The sequence below is a fragment of the Sparus aurata genome, chromosome 11 (genome assembly GCF_900880675.1).
Source record: "Sparus aurata chromosome 11, fSpaAur1.1, whole genome shotgun sequence".
NCBI lineage: Eukaryota > Metazoa > Chordata > Actinopteri > Spariformes > Sparidae > Sparus > Sparus aurata.
In genome coordinates, this window is record NC_044197.1 from 4683167 (window position 1) to 4702866 (window position 19700).

Below are 19700 nucleotides of genomic sequence, written 5' to 3' on the forward strand. Positions count from 1 at the left end.
TTTTTTTTGGGACTCCACTGCAAGTGCAAATGTTTATAATTCATTGTAAGAGAATATCCCTTCCTTAGATATTCTACACATTATCTTATAGATTAGATCATAAAATTATTTGTGTAAGCAATACAGTTTAACATTTTGGAAAATGCACTTATTCACTTTCTTGTCAAGTATTAAATAAAAAGATTGACTCCACTCTTATATCTAATTGCTAAATATGAAGCTACACCTAGTAGCCGGTTAGCATAACGGATAGCTTGGCTCGGTCTAAAGGTGACAAAAAAGGCTTAGTACAACATGATGATTTTATTTAAGATATGTACGCTACTTATGTGTGCTTCTTCTCTTAGATCTTAAATATTGCTGCCAAAGCATTCATTAGCATCTAATTTGATCTTACTATAAAGAACACAGTATTCTTTTGCAACGCACCGACTATGGTACTCATATGTTGTTCTTTAGTGTATAATTTGAGTCATATAACTCCAGTATATATCTTCACTCAAGCAGTAAATTACATTGTTTAGTTATCAAAGGCTTTGTGTAATTACATTTGTGCGATTCAGGATGACAGGACTGATAGTGTCTGCACAAGGCGCTGGCATACATAATCACAGCCAAAATCCCATTAGGGAGAATGGAGACCATTATTATGGAAATGACCTTTGGGTGACAGGAATTCAGTGGGATAAAAGAGTATGTAATCCAGACAAAGACATCGTGTGAAGCCACTTGCTTCATTTTCTCCTCTGCAAATTTCAGAAATTTAGGTGGTTTGATGAATCTGTTACAATTTTTTTTTTTTGTGTTATTCACAATGAAGGAAGTGAGATTTGTATTGTGGTGTATTGCTAATTTCCTCCCACTTTTCCACTGTTTGATACTGTGAGTAAGTGCAAGGCTAAGAAAGCAAAGAAAAAAAAAAAGAAGTTAACAGTGTGTTGTTTTTTTTTTTTTCTTTCTTTTCGCTGTGGCACCTTCGCTGAGAGAACACACTCACCTTGGGATTACTGGAGTGTCAAGCCGAATATCTGTTTGTTTTGAGCCACACTTTGATACTCTCACACTTAAGAGGCAGCTTCATAAATTCACATTGTGTCAAATAAATCAATAGATCCCATTAGCTGAGGAAGTTGTGTAGTGCAGTACTTGAGGGACTGTGGTTCCCCTTGTTTAGACATTTCTCCAGCAAAGGCGATGGCAGAGGAATATAAGGTTGGCTGTTGATCCATACAGACAGCTCCAGCAGTTGAAATGGTTTGGCTGACTGGTCCCAGTTGGTTTTTAGCTCTGTCTCCTCTGTGCTGCCAGCCCGGGTCTTCAGTTGAACTGGAAGGAGGAATTCGCTTAGACATTCACAGCCTTACAAGCCTACAGCACCAAACTTTTCCTGCCTGTTGTCCTTACAAAGCTTAAGTTTGGCTATTACAGTTGTTTCCATTGAATATTTTCTAAAGAGGAAAACAATGTCAGACTGAATATAGCTTTATATTTTTTCTGGAATGGCCTTCGTATTGTCAGAAGGTCTTTGTCTTGGTTTATCTGCACGTTATTTTCGAATCGTTTTGTCCATGAAATGTCTTCAACAAATTTCTTGAGCCCAACGTTACTCTTCCAAATGGATTGTTTTGTTCAATAGTCCAAAACCCACAGAGTTTTCATTGACAGTGATATAAAACGGAGCAATGAAAGCATCAAATATTTACATCTGAGTAGCTGGTACCAGAAATATTTTGATAACTGACTCAAACGATTGCTGATTAATTTCCTGACAACTTCTGTGTAACGCAGTATAGTCTTAAAATGTTGCAATATAATTTTATGATCATATCAGCCAGACCTGCTTTCTAGGTGTTCAGCCAAAATCCGTTTGAAAGGCAACTGGTCATATAAAGATTTAGGCGAATTGTAGTTTTAAGTATCAATGTTTCATTCATGTGTCAATGTGTCTGTGTTACAAACCAACAAAGAAGATTTAACTAGAAAGATCATGTACAAGTCGCACAATAATACCTGACCTTTGCACTCTGTCAGATTGTAGCTATTGTCTTGTCGCTCGTCATTTACACCAGCTGTTATAGTAAATTTGATTTACAGAACATGTAAAATAACTTCTAGTGCAATAAAATAAGTAATTTAGGCAAAACTTTTACAGGCGATTGTCATGGCATTAGATTGTACACAGTGTAGAATGACAGCAAGATGAAAGAGAATAGGGCTTGACATGTACTGAGGTTGTGAGCCAGACTGATGTGAGGACATGGCATGCTTCCCAGCCCACCAACCATCAGTGCATGCTGCAGGATATCAGTTTTAACTCTATAACGTGTTCATTTTTGCTGTTGGTTCAAATGACAGCTTTTATTATTTTTCTGTAGTTTATTACACACAACTATACAATTTATCGCAATCCGAACCTAACATTTAATCTGTGATATTGGCTGAAAGGGAATATAATATTCATAATTATGTTTTCATTAGTGTGTAATCTCTTGAAACATAGAATCATTAATCCTGTGCTGAAACAAGCACAGGACTAACACCCTGGAGAACACTCTTCATGTCCACGGTGAAGAGAAAGTCATTTTTCCCTCTCTGATGTAGTTTAATGGAGCAGAAGTTTCATAAGCAATATAGTTATTATGAGCCAAACCACAATGTTTTCCTAACCAAGTAGTATTGGTGACTAAAGCTAGCAAAAACCTAACCAAACCACAAATGTACAACAGTGGTCCGGCATGCCCAATGCTGGTACGCTGTACTTGTGGTGGTGATATATGCCGTGTCTGGAGTCACTGCCAATCGACATATTCAGCCGTAGTGGTAACTCCTAAACACTGGTACTGGACCTCAATAAAGCTTATTTTGACACCACCATGAGCTAAGAAATCTGAAACATTCCAAGTTAAACGGTAGAGGTGAGCAGACGGACAATGGCTGTGCTGTTGTAATTGGATTGCATTGGATTGTACCATTGCTCCTAATAAAGTGGCCACTGAGTTTATATTGACTATTTTTAATATTTTGTCCACCCAGGACAGATTTAAAAAAGGCACCTCCCACTGTAACCCTATGAGCTTCAGAAGGTTATAATTATTTGCTTTGCTGTTGTGGAAGATTACATCAGATATCTTGAGAGATACAATCTGCAAACATGTTTTTACCTAGAAAATTAAGTAAAAACATGTAAAACAAAAAGAACAACACAAAAAATAGTTTTTTTATTGTCTAACAATGAACAGTGACGATGACGCTGCTCCTAAATCTCATTTACCAACCTGAAAACGAGGCAAGTGTCTTGGGGAAGATAGCAGGTAGGGTTAGTAAAGGCTCATAGCAGATTGATCTGTGCATACAGCTTAACTGTATTAAATCTTATAATCCCTGTAAATATCTTCAGGCAAGGCAAAGACAGCCTTTTAACATTGACTAAATGAAGTAAATAGAAGCAAATGCATTTTTTTTTTTTTTTTAGAAAAATATATTTCTGTTGAACCCCTGTTAGTTTTATTTTATATATATATATATATATATATATAGTGTGATATATATATAGTTGTGTGAGGTGGCTGCTAATGAGCCTTACACATTTTAAACCAAGATATTTTGATGGTTTTGCCACCCTGCCGTTTGAGGGTAACAGTGAAGCTGGCTCTAAATGTAGAGCGTCTGTTCCCCTTTCGAACCTCTAACACCACAACAGATGGGAAGAATATGGAGCTCGGAAGGTTTTACCTCTGAGGTGGTAACAGTGAAACCACTCATTAACACTGAATTTACCACTTCGTTAGCAACGCTGCTTCCTGCGGAGAGCGACCAGCCCTGGATGTCAAATCCACTGAGCATACATTTTAAACTAAATCAGCTCTGGACAGCAAAGTGTAATCTGTTATAAGACGGAGCATACACATGTTAAATTGTCTGCTGGTTATAATCCTATTTAATAACTCAAAGCGGTCGTATAATATAGGTTTATCCGAATAGATGTGAAATAAATGATTTATTGAATGTGTATGCGCAGAGGCATATGTTTTCTTTGTGCGGGTCTGTGTTTGTGTTTTAGACAGATTGTGTGCCTGCCAATTTGTCAGGATTCAAGTAACAACAGTCTCATGCTGGGATCTGTGTTGGCACCATCACAGAGTGATAAGACGCAATATGATCTCATTGGAGGTGTACTTTGTTCCCATGGAAATTGGTCAATTTTAGCAGACGACTGAGAACTTTATGTGGAGAAGCAGGAAGGTTTTATCCCAGAGGTACGCTCACATAATTAAGCATCCTCGCCAGGGTATTGAGAGGCTAACAGCAGGGTTTGTTGTGAATAGAGGTGGCAAAAGAGGGTGTTGGGAAATCATAATGCAGCACAGAATAAAACCACTCTCATTTTATGGAGAATAGCCAAAAAGTCTATTTTTTTAACAGCACGTTTTTATTAAACCTGTTTTGCAACAGTGTTTAATTTTTGTAATTTGCATCTGCATTGCTTCTTGTCTTCAGATGGTTGAATACTGCACTTGAATAAAGAAAATATTATGCTTGTAATACATTGCTGGCTCAACTTGGCTTCCTTGAAATGTTTTTTTGAAATATAGACTTGATTTTCTTCTCTATTTCAGAAAGCATTGCTACTATGTCTAATCTGAAGCCAAATGCACAAGAGGACAAAGACGTGGAATCTGTGTCTGACAGCCCAGGTCGTACTCTGGAGCCATTACAGAGTCACACATTCTCCCTGAAGAACAATGCTGCAGGTCTGTCCTCAGATGAACACGAAAACCCTTTAAATGGAACCCAGCCGAATCCATTTGTATACAGCAGTGTCCCTGCTGTTCCCCATGCAGGCAATTCATTGCCTTCAGGAGCACTTGTTAATGGACCTGGTTCACACCCCACCTCAGAGGTACACTATGTCCTGAACAAAGGCTCTGTTTTATCCAACAATGTCCTGGATGCCGAGTGGCAAGCGGAGAAGGACACAAGCCCCGAGGTGTTGCCACCACCTAGTGAGCTTCAATCAGACGCTTGGAAGAACACAGCGGGGCCCGTCGTAAAAACACTGGCCACACAGCCAGGTGTCAACACGCCACTGTCTCACTCGGAGGAGAATGAGTCTAAACTGGCCTATTCCACACTGTCAGGTGACAGTGCAGAGCAAATGCACATTAGCCAACCTTTGACGGAACAGACAATGAAAACAAGATCTCGACGGGACGTAGAACGTTCAGAAAGCTCCTTGGATGATTATGATGATGCTGAAGTAATCAGATGGGATTCAGCAAGAGAGCGCGTCTTGCATGATGACAGAAGGTTGGAGACCAAAGTGATGCACCAAAGAGACATGAAGCACAATACACATGTACGAAGCGTGTCAGGCTCTCTAGAAAAGGTGAACAACAGCTTAAATGACACATACAGACGCTTCTGCTTCCACAGCGGTAATGATGTTGAAAACGTTGACATTGCCAACAAAGATGACTCTTTGGGTACACAATCTGATATTAAATATTCTGTTGTGCCAGTCAAAGATCTTTCCAAGAACGCAGCTTCAGACTCTGAGTGTATTTATAGCACAGTGCAGGAAGGCTGTAATGAGGGAAATGACCCTGAAGATGAAGACACTTTTAGTCCAAAAGTGGAACAGTTGAAGACGGAGCAAGTTGAACAAGAGCCACTTTTCTTTTCATGCACAATATGCAATGTTAATTTCAAGGAAGAAATACATTTCCATAGACATATGATGTATCATTTAGGCAAGCATAATCAGGTGAACAGCGAGAATGTTTCGCAGCCCTTTATATGCAGGGAGTGTGGGCGTTTGTTCTGTGATAGCAGCTCCCTCCTGAGCCACATCATTATTCACCAAGACAGGCTGGAAAAACTTATGGAGGAAATCAAAGGTCTCAAAAACACTGAATTGGAAGACAGGCAGTGCCCTCAGTGTGTGTTTGACTGTAACTGCCCTAAAATCTTTGTCCAGCACGCCAAAACACATGATAATCTGAAGCACTACTACTTCTGCGAGGAGTGTAACTACATTACACTGACACAGCAGGCACTTGAAGCACACTTGCATGTCACACACCGGTCTCAATGTAGGAAATTGACTCATACTAATGATCCAAAGGAAGCAGGCGGTGTTCAGCGTAAAATGGATTTTCTCACTAGCAGAGACAAAGTGGAATTGGAAAGACGTTCTGAGCCGGAGCAACAACGACCACGATACGTTAATTATAAAAATGTTGTCAACCCAGCCAAAATTGCCGGGTCTAAACCAAATCGGTTGACTTTTGGAGAAACAGCCCATTTCCCCCATTGTTCTGGTAAAAAAGGGGACGTTTACATTCAGAAGTCCCTTGACAAAACTGTAAATTCTCCACAGTTTAAGTGCCGTGTTGGCTGCACCAAAAACATGCTCTCACCCTCGTTGTGGAGGGTCAACAGGCATGGAAAATTACTCCTACAACCAGCAGAAAAATTAGATGTGTCAACTGATCTCACCTGTGTGGAAAAAGATGCTGAAAACAATGACTGCAGGGCTTTTGGCAGCCCAAAGCAGGCAAACTGTCCTGCAACCGTCGATTTTTTACTATCAGCCAGGAATCTTAAATTAGACCAGATGTTCTATCAGGGTAGCAAGAACGACCGGGCAAGCGGGAGTTTACAAGCACAAGCAAAGCAAAAATCTCCATCAATGAGAGCAATGTCAACGCCCTTGCATAACACTATTGACAATTTGAATGTTAATGTATCGCCAAGGCTTAGCCAGAGGCTAAACAAGCAGTCTGCAGATCAGGAGTTGAAGAAAGGCTGTGAGGGCAGCAGTAACTTCAGTGATGACACCAGTGGAGCTACAGGCAGCTTCTTGGAAAGCAGCGAGAATGAAAGGAACCCGTATGCTCGGAGGCATTTCAGAAAAAGGCAGAGGTTTTCAGCCGAAGACCAAAGCCCTCATGTACTCAAGGATGAAGATGATGGAGACGAAGACTGTAGTGACATAGAGCAACTCGTAATCAAGGAGGAGCACGTCGAAACCACAGTGTGTGATGATTCCCCAGGGTCGCCTTGTACGTCTACAAGTGACAGCTTTGATGTTTTCCCCTCTCCAGGGGTAGAGCACAAGCCCTGTCCGTACTGCCCCGCCATGTTTGAGTCTGGTGTGGGTCTGTCTAATCATGTGCGAGGGCACCTTCACCGAGTTGGCTTGAGCTATAACGCCCGGCACATGGTCTCCCCGGAGCAAGTGGCACTGCGGGACTATCACCCACGAATCCGCAGGAGGATCCCCTGTGGCACCAGGAAAATGAGAAAAGGTACGAGAATTTGTTCAACTGATATCGCAAATAATTACCGGCAACACAAAGGGTTTTTATTGTAATGTCTTTACTGTCTGGGAATGGCCACTTGGGGGCAGTGGACAATACCCCAAACACAACTAGACATATTACCTTCATGTTGATGGCAAACCTGTTAGCAAACAGTTTATTTGCATATCCAGCAGTCGCTCTTCGAGCTCTGTTTTTGGTCTCTACCAACTCCAGATGAAAATATCTGGCTCTTTATCTGCTCAATGCTGCAGTATGTTCACCAGCCAGTCTCTAACTTTGTCCGTCTGCTATTTGAGGCTGAGAAGGTAGTGTAAACAGGACAGTGTATTATAAATTTAAGCTTGGTGTTTTCTTTCGTTTCATTTTTTTATGATGCGCTGTATCCTATTTTCCAGCTATTAAACCAGAAACACAAGAAGAGCACACATGTCCCCTGTGTTGTGGTTGGTTTGATACGAAGACGGGCCTCTCCAATCATGTGAGGGGACATCTGAAACGAATTGGAAGAAGTTTCACCAGCGCTAGTAAATCCCCGCTGTGCATCCTAAATGAACTCCTCCAAGACAAAACGGAGCATCGGAACATCCTGCAGGTCCTCAGCAAGAGCCAATACCCCTCAAGAGCCTTTGTCCCTCCAAAAATCCTCAGCAGCAAGGACCTGGTCCTGATGAGCACAGGCATCCCAGTGAAAATCAAGCAGGAGATGAGGAGTCCACATCCCATGTTGGACAGCGTTGTACCAAAACAGGAGGCAGAGGCCTTCTCAGAGAGGAAGAAGCTTCCGGTAGAAGCAAAAAGAGGCAGTAAGGCCTCCTCAAGCACTTTAGTTGAACTGCTGAAGATGAGACACGAAGGTTTGGAGTTGACAGCGAGGAACAGCCAGGAAGTTTATGCAAACAGGAAGCTCTGTGATTTGACCAAAGAATACATGGAGGAGACACAGATGACCAGTGTGGAACCGACATGGGCTCATGGTAAGGAGACTCGACAGTATTCCATAATGCTTTAAGGGCCATTGTTAAATTTCAAGCCTCTGCAGGTTGATATTCACAGGATGAGGTACAATAGCAAGCGAGAATGGTATTCAGTATAGTGTATAACTCTGCCAAGGCCAAATAGTCCCGTTTTGTACTGACTCATAGATACCAGCCACCTAAATACACCTGCTTTTTTCCCCCCCATCAACATCTATGAATTATTAATTTGTTGAAAAACACCCTCTGATCTTAAAAGTGCGAATAACTTCCTGGATCCATCCCTTCATCTGGATCCGTACCAAAAGTTAACTGGGTCTGTTCTGGGCCAAGACAGATCCTCCAAATCCAGTTTTGTGGAAATCAGTTCAGCAGTTTGTGTTTAATCCTGCTAACAAACCAACAAACCACTGGACACAAGTGAAAACGTAACCTCCTTGGTGAGGGTGATTAATCTTAAAAATTGGAAAAGATTTGGCAGTAATAAAATTTGACAATGCAAAAATAAGTGTAACTAGAATCAAACATATCTATTTTTCCCTTTATCACATTTTTAGCTTTGTTTTATTGCAGAGAAGTCCACTGTTTATCATGTCGATAATCAAGTGCACTATTTAGTCCACTGTTTGCTATTTAGACACTAACATCCAGTCCTCTGATTTTCATCAATATTTTATTACATATTTTCAGTGGCTCTTTACTGCAGGTAGAAGCCGGTTAAACAATGTGAGAATAGTTCACACTCATTTGATTTGTGGGGGGGGGGGGGGGGGGGGGGGGGGGGGGAAACAAATAAAAAACGGCTACATTTAGATTTCAGTGCTTTTGAAGTTCATATTAAAAAGTCATGAGATCCTCTTGATGTTTAGTTGGAAGCCCATCATCCGTGTTTACACAATTTCGTTTAATGTTTGTCCAAATCAAACTTTCAGTCAGGCGCTGGAAAAGATGTTGGTAAAGATTTGGAATCAGATTGCACTGAATGTTATGGCGCCTGATGTTATTATACTTTTACAGTGGCAACTGTGTTATACTCCTACTAAAGATGCTTTCTGCTGTATGTGTCCTGTACTGAAAACTGATTTACATTACAGTCTGCAGGGTGTTTATGATAATACATTTTCATCATGAGCTGCAGTCATACAAACACCTCAAGTCCAAGACAACTCACAAATTAGACTATGTAATCTTTAAATATCTATAATCTATCTATTATGATATGTTATATCTGTGGGAAGTTGTTCTCAGTTCTTCATTAAGCTAAAGTTAAAATGAAAAGTGAAATCAGATTCTTTTTAATTTCCCGATAACCACTGAACCATCCCACTTCTGAATATGGTGCATAGCGGTGTCGTTGCCAGCTTTCTGTCATTGGACTAACAGTCTGTGATTTTTTTTTTTCTGTGTGGTTTATGAATCCTCTGTGACTCTTGCGAGGTGGTGGTATGTGAAAATAGCCCCCCTAAAGACTCAGAATTGTGTTAAACTTCACCAGTAACACTTTTCAAACAGGGAAGTGCAAATCAGATGCTCGGAATGAAACCAGGTGGAGGAAGGCTTTGGAAGCACGCTGGGAGTAACAGTTTTGGTTGATAATAAAATTACTGTATGAACTCAAACACTATCCTTCAATGCCTTTCTTCTTAAATACTACAGTATCTAACTTCTGATGATCTTCTATTTGAGACCTAAGTATCAGCTAAATTGTATTCAAATGAACGTCATCCAATCAAATTTTCCATTAGAGCTTAAAGATTAAGTTAATGGAAAATGTAATCACATAATTTCAACCTAAATGTCTTGATCTATCCGCCTTATTCTCTTTGAGTTTAATTTCATTTTTCCATGTTTCTGTCTTTCAGAAGAATGTGATCCAAATAAGATTTGTATTCAGTGTAACGGCACCTTCCCCAGGCTTCCCGGACATTTTCGAGCCTATGCACACAGAAAGAGACTTGGCATTTTTGAAGAAGCGGGTACGTTTCAGACGATATACAAAAATAGGATGTGAATAAAAACACGTGTGTCTCCTGTGCAATAAAACTGAGGTTTGAGAACAGGAATCAAGTGGCACAAACTGTGGTGCAAAGAAGAAATATTCCAAATGATGCATCAGTAGAAAATAAATGAATTACTAGACATTTCTAGTCAGCACCAGTTGTCAGTAGTGAATCATAGTTTGTCTTTGGGATTTTTTTTTATTCATGCCATGTGTCAGTGATAACTCAATACATTCCCTCAGATAAAGATGTGCAGTGTTTTGTCTTTTTAGGCTATGATTATAAACAGAAGAAGCCAAGACCAAGGCCTGGGCTGAAAAAGAAGATTTTACCCTCCTTGAATGCTGAGATCTACACACTCACCTGCAGGTACATTGAATGCAAGGTTAGATATGTAACCATGAGGCTCTCAGTGAAGAGAGAGGTGAGGGCGCTCTCTACCCGCTTACATTTCACGTGTAGGCCCGAAATGAAAGAGATGACGAGATGTACGAGGCAAAACATCAGCTAAAACTGATCCTTTTGTCATCAAGTCCTCATGAAGCCCAGCTTGATTTGTGAAAGGCAGTTCCATAATTTTTTCAGAAACTGTGATCTTTGAGAAAGATCCAACCTTCTCTTAGGACGTTTATGATGCAGGCCTAGTCTTTTGTCTAAAATCTCAACTTCCCCTCTGTCACTGGAACACAAGTACAACCCGTGTTGAACCTCCATGCTCCAAGACTTGCTGGGCCAGGTATGGACAGAACCGGGCCTCAGGCTCTCCTGCCCTTTCTTGCTCTTACTTCTCACTTTTGTCTTGTTGCTGGTTTGTAAGCTGGCCCTCAAGTCACCACAGTACGAGGTAGATGTAGGCAGACTCCCCCCGCATACACAACCCACTATGGGCTTTACACCCAAGGCCTGACCAACGATGACTGTGTCAGCTCCTCCATATTTTCTCCCCATATCAACCCCAAATATGGGCCACATTGCACATTGGCCGAGATCTGGCCCACACCAGACACGATCATTTGGATTGACTGTCTTATGACGGCACATGGGCGGTCGACTCCTGCCAAATCTGAGTCACAAGCAGGTCATACCATGGCCACTGTTCATTTCCATTCTGGTGGGCTGTATCTGGCACAGACTTGGGCCAGTCCTGATTTATTCACTGACATGTGGCCAAGTGCCATCGTTCCACGTGGTGTGTGGGCCTGTTGAACATGTCTGATACAGTTTTTACATTATAAGACTGGTCAACCTTTCATCAGTGAATTAACTTCAGAATTCTCTTTTTTACTAATAAATTGCTGAGGCTCCCCTTCAGTAAACCTAATGTACCTTATTACAATCATGACAAATACAATAAAGGACATCTTATATTTCACACTGGAAGAAGGCGGTTGTACATTAACTCCAGAAACAATGACGACTTTTCCTCCTGTTTCCTCAGATTCTGTGATCTAGTCTTCCAGGGGCCCCTGTCCGTCCAGGAGGACTGGATCAAGCATTTACAGAGACACCTCCTGCACACCAGGGTGCCTCACTCAGGAACAGGGATGGTCGAGGTTTTGGGTCCTCATCACAAAATACAGATAGGCATGTCTGGTGAGCGCCCAGATCCAGTTGCCTGAATTTGCACACTGTTTATATGTTTAATCAGACTGTTTATTGAAATATATGATAGTAAATCCAGACTTGATGATATATGTATAGGTTGATGATGCTCTATATTTTATCTAAAACTTTATTAGACGATATTTAATGCTATGCTTTGCCTTATCAGCTTACATCATACAACTGAAGGATTTCTTTCTTCATTACAAGCTGCTCTGGCAGTGCAGAAAAACATGGTTTTCATAGTTTGTGGTGATAAAAAAAAGTGCCTTACTATTATGACAAAGGCGTTTTGTTGTTATGAAAAAAAATCATTATAAAATGAAAAAAACATCCAAATATCACAGTTTTCTTCCAATTCTTTTCATACATAAAACTTTGTCATTATAAAAAGAAACTTTTCTCAACACCTCGCCGTCTTTTCATGCGAAACTTTTCGTCAAAACGAGAGAAGTTCAAAGGAGCGTGTCACTCCCATATTGGCAAAATACATGAGCCTGAGCATTTCAATTAAGCTCCCGTCTCACTTTCTTTTTGAGCCAACATAAAATAAAAAGTGTGCTCATGGTAAGCAGTGTACACACGGCTGTCATTAGTTTGCGGATGCTTTGAAGGATTTCGCCTCTCTGTGTCTGTATCAGAGGGAGCGTCTCTCTTAATCAAAGTGACATTCACGATGTGGCATTATGTTGGGACAGCTTGTTCTGTCAGCGCTCTTCTGCTTAACCTTCAACCCTCAGTGTAATTTCTGAAAGCCCCGCTCTCATTATTGCCCCCGGTAGCATCTTTTTATAATGAGAAAAAACTCTATTGATAACAGGAATTATAGCAACATATTGGTCGAATTATTTTTCTCAAAGTGAGAAGTTCTGGATTTTTTTCACAGGTGTGAGAACGTGTTGTAATTAGTGACATCATCAACAGTGTAAAGACCACTGGTACTGAACTGGTACTGAACTGGTACTGAACTGGTACTGAACTGGTACTGAACGTTTGCATGTCCACCAGCTGTTCTCCAAACTTGTTTACAACTTGTAAACTCAGTGCTTGTTTTGCTGGGTAGCAGCGACTGTTCCATATCTCCTTACAGACAGGAAAATGGCTATGCAATGTTCAAAGACGACATACATGTTGAAGAGTAATGTTTGAATGTTATTTAGTGAATGTCTTAGCACTTTTCCTTTGTCCCAGGACATTTCCTTTGTTTTCTTATTCTGTGTGCACGTCATACGCAAATGCTACAGTTTGTCCTCCGTTGACCCGTCGTGGTTGAATCGACTGACAAATCAGTTCACCATTTTGATAAACACTTTATTCTTGTCTAAAGTTCTTTATTAGAAAGAAAAACACGAGTATGTGCTTTCACATCTGCATTGAGTGAATATAAATGTGTATATTGCTTTCGGTAAGATGGCCCATGGTAGTTTTTTACATTCTATTAAAAGCCAACAACTATAACATATAAAAACTGCAGCTGTAGAGAGCCGTATATTTACATAAAACAAAGAACTGTTAAGCTTTAATCAGAAAATGTCACTTTAGGTATTTACATATTTATCTTTCTTGAGAAGTAAAAGTTGTTAAATTAAGAAATGTTTCTATAGAATAAATGTTACTCCCTCCTCAGGCTTGATAGATTTCAGACGGAGCGTTAGTCATATTTTGATACAACTTGATGTAGATAAATGTTTGTACAGAAATCCGTGACACTGATTATAAAACTCGCATGATACGGAAGTGTAAGTAAAAAACATCCAGTGAATTATTCTTACTCAGACAAATACAGTAAAGCATTTATCAGTGACGCCATTATTGTTTTTGAGACCAACCAGAACAATCTGCATTTGTTCCATGATCCCAGTATTCATCCATTATATGTTGCGTTTTTCTATATCTGTACAGAAATAGTGTATATATAAAGATAATTATTCACATTTTGATGTCGGTTGATTACCATGTTGCTACACAAATACAGTAATGGCTTTAACTCCGCTGCTCCACACTTCCTACAGCAGTTTCTTGTGTTTACTTAAGGTTCCTTCACTTCAACGTCATCATCAACACTCAGAAGACAGAAAATGTGAATACTAATGTCGCCATTCAAGTATCATGTGATCAATTATTAAATTACAATCTCGTTAAAATAAAGACAAAAGATGAATTTCTGCTGTGTGTTATGGATGAAAGTTTAATTTTGTCTTGTGCTGATGATGTAATCTATTACTGTCTGAGTTTACTTCAGTTGTGATGATGGTACTGTCAATACAGTGATGTGATGTAACTAAGTACAATGTTACTTCATACTTTCACTCCACTACATTACTCTTATATTTGATGACCTTTGTTACGAGTTGCTTTTGTAGATCGCAGCTGCATCAGAACCAAAATAGTGCTTTTTAAAATATATTATTTTATTGGCAACTGTATATAAATAACAGTGATAATGACAATCAGGATATAAATACAAAATATAGAACCGATAATGATTCTGGCAGAGTCACCAAACCCAGTACACAGTACATACATGTAAATATAGGTATCATTTTACTTTTTATACTAAGGTACATTTATTGCCAGAAATTAACTTAAGTAAGTTGAATAACACAAACTTTAAGACTTACTGTGTCAGTGGGCGACTTTCACTTTCATCAAAGTTATTTCTGAGCCGAATATCTTCACTTTGACTGAAGTAGGACTTTGGATACGGACAAACTTGTAAAAAAAAATACAGATTTGTTTCGGGTCAGAAGGGAGTTTAATAAAAGTTAGTGTTGCTGCTTTTATTCCAGAGCACTGACACAACTTGCAGCAGCAGCTGTCGACCCTTTCGGTTGTTCAAATGTGCGTTATGTGATGATGGACCGTTTCCCCGCCTGCACCACGCAGGCTAATGTTATTTGCTGCAGTTCTTTTGGGTGAAACATTCAGAGTTCAGTGTGATTTCTGCCCCGTTATTCCCAACAGGAAGTGATTTTAGGGCTATGTGCTATTTTAAACTCCACTTTTTAGCGTCACAGGCTTTGTATTTGATGTATCCAGTGCTTGATAGCCACTTCTGGGTTTTTCTACTTACCAGTGGCAAAGGGGGCTAACCCTGCAGTTTATCTTGGGCAGTATTTAAAGCAGCGATCAAAGCTGTACAAACCAATTGTCATCATGCTTCTCCGGAGGGAATTTTGAAGTACATTAATGCTCCTTCTTTGGGAAATAATTGTGCCACTCTGTGACTTCATTAGGTCTCCTGGCTGTTTCAAAAGATGTTCTCTCTGGAGGTTGAAAGCCACATCGCTGGCAGACAGCATCCCGAGGGGCCGAATGAATAAAAAAGGAGAGATTATAATGAGATTGAGTTAGCCATGACCAGAATTGGGCTTTTCATTATTCCACTGGCTGAAGAGGGAGGGAGGGAGGGAGGGAGAGAGAGAGGGAGAGAGTGAGGGACAAGGCTGACATAAAGAAATGTGTTGTTGCAGGACCCTCACTCACCATCTGCCACGGGGGTCCAATGCATGCTTATCATTGCCACGGGTATCAAAGGGGGCCTCCTCTCTGGAGATTGCTCCATTAAAACTGCAAACGCCGGTCCGTGTACGCACAAAACAGAGGAAAAACCTGCTTTTAATTCACAAGTAACGCTTGCTATTGATTCGGCTAATTAAAATGGGAGGAAACACTGGAAACAAACCTTGAGTTGCTTTGTTTTTTTGGTGTGTTTTGGTTATCAGCCAATGAAGTGTAATTTAGATTCTCTAATTTAGAGTCTTTTTATTTGAAAAGTGAACAGTTTGTCTTGTTTTTACAACGCTGGATCCTAAAGACGTTCGCATTAAAGGCTCACTGTGTAATTCTAGGGGGGAAGAGATTCAATCTCATAATTTAAGGTAATAATACAAACTCAGAAATATGTATTGAATAAACAGGCTGGAAAATAAGGTCCCAGAAGACTGTTTGAGGGGTAGAGAGGTGGCAGGGTCCGCCGCATATAAACAAAGTTAAACAGTGTGAAAGTTTGTTGCCCTTTAAGATCAGTTTGTTTATTTAGTTTGTTTAGCCTTTTAAAAAAAAGTCAGTCAACGAAGATCTTTCTCTTCTGATTGAAACTACGTACTGCACCTTTAACGTGAAATACTTTTTTTGTCAGCTGGTCCTCTGTTTTTTTTTTTTCTCATTCAGTGTCTTTGGCAGCGGTGATCCAGGGATCAGGACCATTGATCATGACCTGTCCTTTGGCCAGTTATTCAGAAGTGCCACAGACGGCCTGTGGGAGAAAGAAGGGGGAGAAAAAAAAAAAGAAAAGCAGAAAAATCAATAGGTTTCCATTATCTGGTTGGGCAGTGTCACTGGTCTGTCAATGATCCTGTTACAGCGGCGGTACAAGGGTGACACAGGCCCACACTCAATCGCTGCTGACAAGAGGAAAACATGCTGACAGGCACCGGGAACAAGTTGGAACACAGATTTGCACTTCAAGCGGCCGTCCGAGGAGGTATCGTGCAAGGCCACCACGCGGCAAGGGGCGAGCTCAGTCGGGTGGGGCGGAGGGCGGAGGGTGGAGGGGTTCTGGTGCGGAGTGGTTGTAAAGCGGGGGGGGGGTTCCCAGCCAGCCTCCTTCTACTGTCTGACTGTCTAGCTCTCTACCACAAACGCTTTTATCCTCCCATAAATTATTCACCTCTGGATACACCAAAGGAAACTCGGCTGCACTGATTGTGGCTGAGGGGAAATTCATAAAAACCTGAAGCCCGGTCTGCATGAACCGCTCGGCCACTCCCGCAAAGAAAAAAAAAAACTTATGCAAACCCCTTCGTATGGTGTGTGTGTGTGTGTGTGTGTGTGTGTGAAGCGCTGGATTATACATGAAATGATAACAGTAAGCCTTTCTTTAGCAGGGAAATGTCATGTCATACCTCAACATTTGATGGGGAAATGATCATTTCCATAGTTATTAACTGACTTATGAGCTTCCTGACATATTCGCTCTCGTCTTACACAGAAAAACAAGAGTGTGCCCCTCATCAGTCAAGTCCAGATGGCCAGTCAAGAAATTAAGGAAGACATCAACTGTCTTCTTGAAAGAACGCGAATCAATATATTCTGACAAGGATCAAATGTGCTTCAGATGAACCTTTTGACTCCTTCCAAAACACTCCTTCTCCTCTTGTCAAACCTCTTTATTTTGGTTTGTCTACATGCAACGATCACACATCTTGTGATTCGAGTTTTTTTTTCCTTCTTTTTTAAGCCACCTTTAGCAGCAAAATTAAAGGGGCAGTGTGTAGATTTGAAGAAGGGATTCAAACTCAGAAATGTAACATTTACGATAACACGAACTCAGAAGTGTGTTTTTATTCGGCTGATTGAATTGGGAGAAAAACATTGAGTCACTTTGTGTTTTGGAGTCGTTTCATTTGAAAAAGTGAACAGGTTGTCTTGTTTTTATGACGCTGGGTTCTAAAAACATTTGCCTTAAAGGTTCACTGTTTAATTTTGGGTGGAAGAAATTCAATCTCAGCATTATAATATTTTAAATATAAATGAGGTAATAATACAAACTCAGAAACATGTATTTCTTTTTCCATAACTGAGTAAACAAACTGTTTCAGAGGGAAATGATGTCCCAGAACTCTGTTTGGTGCTAGTGAGGTGGCAGGGTCCGCCACATATAAACCTGTCCTTTAAGGTCAGTTCGTCTATTCAGTTTATTCCGCCTTGAAAGTGAAGATGGCCTGTTTATTTACGTTTATTTAGGAATGAAAATCAGTCAACGGAGACCTGATTTAAAACCTCTTCTCCAAAACTACGTACTGCACCTTTAAATAATTAGTATTATTTATCTAATTTGACCATAAAAACCCACAATAATACGACACAGTAATGATAATAAACATATTTTCCACTTGCACTGTTTTCACTCAAGCTTTTTATTGTTGAACCCAGGGCCCCCTTAGGGACACCCTGTGACGTCACACACACCCCCCTCAGCTAATAAACAGGAGGAGACGCCACCCTGCATTGTTATGTTCCTTTTTCTTTTCAATTACGCACACATATGTGGAGTATTTCTCCCCTTCGCGTGCAGCCCAGTTCGGGTCCATAATGACTGGGGAATTCAGGTTAATATGTTGACAAGGTTTAACAACAGCGGGTCATGTTGCACAACACGCATGGCTGCCTCCGCTCCACTCCGGCAGCTGACAGGTCCTAATCATGCGCTGCCCTAAAGGCACTCGGGGGCAAAGAGGGGTTTTTAATCACTGAATTATAGACCAGCGCCAGGCCTTCAAATTGAGACGTAATTAAAGTCAAAGTTGCAATAATTGTTTCGGCTAATTGGGCAGACAAGTGCGTCGTGGCGCGGTTACATTATCTGTCTGTAATTACCTGAGTCAGAGGGAAAAAGAGGAAGAAGAGGAGGAGGAGGAGGAGGGAGTGTGATGAGGTGATGGTGCGTGAGAATCTCATTTATTTATTTATTATTTTATCTCCACTGTTCCTGTTTTGTTTTTTTTACGCGTCCATCACTTCTACTTCCAGTGTTGTGAGTGTGAAGCCCGCGCGCGTCACCGTGTCATTTACAGTCAGCAGATTAATAATGCAGCCGACAATATGCAGCCCGCTCTGTGACGTTTTCCCCGGTAGAGAGACGCCGCACCTTTCGGCAACATCATTATTTCCTATTAATTACACGCCAAGCGAATGCCTTTAGAAAAGAGAGCTGCAGCAGCAGTAGGTGTGACGGTGGGGAGGAGGAGGAGGAGGAGGAGGACTGGTCAGGGAGCAGCTGCCCTGCATCCCGCCGGGCTCACACTGACCTCCTTTTTTTTTTCTTTTTTTTTTTACATCACTAAACTGGAGGCTTGACAAGGAGAGCGCACTGGCTTTTTTGATTTGGATGAGGGGAGAAATGTAGAATATGAGCCAGAAATGACGAGTCAGGCAGGATTTCGGTTTAAACTGACGAGAAGGAAGAAAAAAATCAACTGTGTGTGTGTGTGTGTGTCTGTACTGATCCATCAGATTACAGCCGGACTGCTGGACTCCCCATCCTCACTCATCCACTCCCCTGTTCTGTCCATCTTTGCACCCCCCACCCAAACAATTTCCCACAAACCTGTGCGTCAAATCTCTCACACACACAAAAAAAAGCGGCGCGTATTTACGCACGTGATTTGTATCCGGTAATCACTTAAGAGTGAGTGTGAAGCGGCTCTATGGGATTAAAAAAAAAAGAAGAAAAAAAAAGTGTTTAGTAACCACAGGGCCCAGGAGCCTTTAAATGTGCTGGTGCCACTGGGCCGCAGCGTCGCCCGGCGGACGGTAGGGGGCGCTGCTCATTTCGTTTCTGAGCGCCAGGAAGGGAGGAGGAGGAGGAGGAGAGAAAAAGAAGCGCACCAGCCGCAAAAACGTGTTTACATACCTCCTGAAATAGACAGCAAACAATAATCATGAATTAAATGGAGGGCAAAGTGGAATAATGGCGGGAAATTAAGGTGCGTAATTCAGCAAAATAAAAGCCTCTGAATCACTGCGTAATGTGGAATTTTATTTTATTTAGTTTGCACCTTTCCAAGCTGTCTGAGCGTTTCCTGTTCAGGTCATTGTGATGTGTTTTACATGAGATTCCTGGAATTCCTGCACGGATTTCCTCCTTTTTTTTTTCCTCATCGAGCTCCAAGCACTGACTTCCAAGGCCTCCAATGTTTGCAGGTGATTGCTCTCCATTTTTTTTTTTATCATAATAATTATAATTACAATTATGAATCTGCTGTGGCTAATCAGAGCTCACATCCCCTCTCCTG

General features: G+C 40.9%; 1 protein-coding gene across 7 annotated transcripts in view; it reads left to right on the forward strand.

The window, feature by feature from the left end:
- Nucleotides 1-19406, forward strand: part of znf644b (zinc finger protein 644b) — a 33634-nt gene extending 14228 nt beyond the window's left edge. For 4 of the 7 annotated variants that reach the window (XM_030433274.1, XM_030433273.1, XM_030433275.1 and 1 more), the window contains 6 exons: nucleotides 4617-7310; nucleotides 7721-8299; nucleotides 10162-10275; nucleotides 10572-10668; nucleotides 11738-11892; nucleotides 16075-16416. In XM_030433274.1, coding sequence (XP_030289134.1) covers nucleotides 4631-7310; nucleotides 7721-8299; nucleotides 10162-10275; nucleotides 10572-10668; nucleotides 11738-11892; nucleotides 16075-16256 — 3807 coding nt within the window. In that variant the 5' untranslated portion in view covers nucleotides 4617-4630 and the 3' untranslated portion in view covers nucleotides 16257-16416. Of the gene's footprint in view, nucleotides 1-4616; nucleotides 7311-7720; nucleotides 8300-10161; nucleotides 10276-10571; nucleotides 10669-11737; nucleotides 14183-16074; nucleotides 16417-16894 lie in introns of those variants that run through there. The other 3 variants (XR_003985941.1, XM_030433277.1, XM_030433278.1) reach the window with 3 other exon arrangements.
- The last annotated feature ends 294 nt before the right edge of the window (nucleotides 19407-19700 follow it).